This window comes from Manacus vitellinus, unplaced genomic scaffold (genome assembly GCF_001715985.3).
Source record: "Manacus vitellinus isolate BGI_N305 unplaced genomic scaffold, ASM171598v3 scaffold_72_pilon, whole genome shotgun sequence".
Lineage (NCBI taxonomy): Eukaryota > Metazoa > Chordata > Aves > Passeriformes > Pipridae > Manacus > Manacus vitellinus.
In genome coordinates, this window is record NW_021940764.1 from 9,798 (window position 1) to 11,585 (window position 1,788).

Genomic DNA, 1,788 nt, shown 5'->3' on the forward strand with positions numbered 1-1,788 from the left:
CCCGCCTGCCACCCCCCCGTGAGCCCCACTCACTGGTGACGGTGCTGCCGGCTTTGCTGGGCGAACTGCGGCGCCGCTCGTCCGCGGGGACCGGCTGCACCCCGGGGAAGTTCACCGAGGAGCCGTACGACGAGGAGGAGGAGGAGGTGGAGGATGAGGAGGAGGAAGAAGGGGAGCCGTCCTCATGGGGGGCCAGCGAGCCCCCGCCGTAGGCGCGGGAATCCTGGAGGGAGCCGGTGGGCGACGGGGGGAAGTACGTGGGGAAGGGCTGGGATCCCGACTGGGAGCTGCCGTTGGAGCTGTCGCTGCAGAGGGAGACGGGGCTGGTCCGGGTGGGAGAGGCGCCGCTGGAGCCCACGTAGCTGATCACCCCACCTGCAAAGAGCGAGGGGTTACTCATGCACTGAGCTGTGCCGGGCTCAGCCTCCCCAGCTCATGGAGGGGGAAACCCCGGGAGGTGGGTGGGTTCCCCAGGGAAGCACCCCGGATCCATCGGCAACCTGGAGCCACGGGCATCCTGCGGGGCCACACATGCACTGAGCTGTGCCAGGTTCAGCCTCCCCCCACCGTGAGCAGGATCACAGCCCTGTGTAGGGTGGGATCCCCAGGGAAGCACCCAAATCCACGGGAAACCCATGGGGCCACACATGTACTGAGCTGTGCCAGGCTCAGCCTCCTCTCCCACAAAACGGGGGACTCCCCGATGAGGGGGACTGCAGCTCCAAGCGGGGCGGGATCCACAGGGAAGGATCACGAACGCATCCTGGATCCAGGATCCACGGGCATCCCCCGGTGGACCACTCATGTACCGAGCTGCACCAAGCTCAGCCTCCCCCAGCCCAGGCAGGGAAAACCCCCCGGAGGAGGATGGAAGCCCCAGGCGGCGGGGGGTCCCCAGGGAAGCACCCCGGATGCATCCCGGATCCAAGGACATCCCGCAGCGCCGCACGTGCACCGCCCACCCTGAGTCAGGCACCGCACCCACCGGGCGCCACGGGCGCCGAGCCCACGTGGGCCGGGGACAGCCGGGTTTATCTGGGTGCGTGCCGGCTGGGGACACAGGCAGGGCACCCCGGAATTGCCTGCAGGAGGAATGTGGGTTGGGAACCCTCGGGAGAGGTGAAATCAGGAGGTCACAGGAGTTACTCCCGCCGTCCCCTGGCTCCGTGCCCACGGCACAGCCGGGCTCCCACCCACAGCTCCTGGTACAGCCGCACGGCACAGCCCCCTGTGGCATTGGTGTGATCCCAGTGCAGCCCCCTGTGGCATTGGGGTGATCCCAGTGCAGCCCCCTGTGGCATTGGGGTGCTCCCACTGCAGCAGCTCTGGATTATCCCAGCATGGCACCTGGATTATCCCAGCACAGCCCCCTCATTTGGGGAGATACTTCCCCACTGCAGGGCTGAGGAGCTGCGTGGGGGACCCCCAAAAAGCGGGGAGCAGTACGGGGTGGCGGGGGGTGCATGTGCGTGGCCCCTGGCTGAAGTCATAGTCCTTGTCACCCCACTCACGGGGCAGGGACAGCAGCACCGGGACACGACTCCGGGCTGGGACACGTGGACGGCGATGTCGGGGACACACGGGATCACCGGGGCCATGTGTCTCCCGCCGCACACGGTGCCGCCGGCACAGATGCCACGCGCCGGAGCCAGCTTGTCACCATTCCCCCACCACCCCCCCTCACTGAACCACCTCCAAAGGCGGTCACTGAATCGGGGACAGTGGGTCCCAACCCCACGACAGCTGATCCGAGGGACCCCCAGCTGCTGACACAACAAAATAATGGGG

At 67.6% G+C, this 1,788-nt stretch overlaps 2 protein-coding genes across 2 annotated transcripts in view; one reads left to right on the forward strand and one right to left on the reverse strand.

Annotated features, from left to right (window-relative positions):
- The window catches only part of NR1D1 (nuclear receptor subfamily 1 group D member 1), a gene marked incomplete at its 3' end in the record, with an annotated part of 2,993 nt that extends 2,593 nt beyond the window's left edge, over window positions 1-400 (reverse strand). The window contains exon 1 of the mRNA XM_029964511.1: window positions 41-400. Coding sequence (XP_029820371.1) covers window positions 41-400 — 360 coding nt within the window. The remainder of the gene's footprint in view (window positions 1-40) is intronic.
- A 511-nt stretch (window positions 401-911) lies between these two features.
- MSL1 (MSL complex subunit 1) overlaps window positions 912-1,788 on the forward strand; it is a 14,777-nt gene continuing 13,900 nt past the window's right edge. The window contains exon 1 of the mRNA XM_029964438.1: window positions 912-1,039. Within this exon, the coding sequence (XP_029820298.1) occupies window positions 912-1,039 (128 nt within the window). The remainder of the gene's footprint in view (window positions 1,040-1,788) is intronic.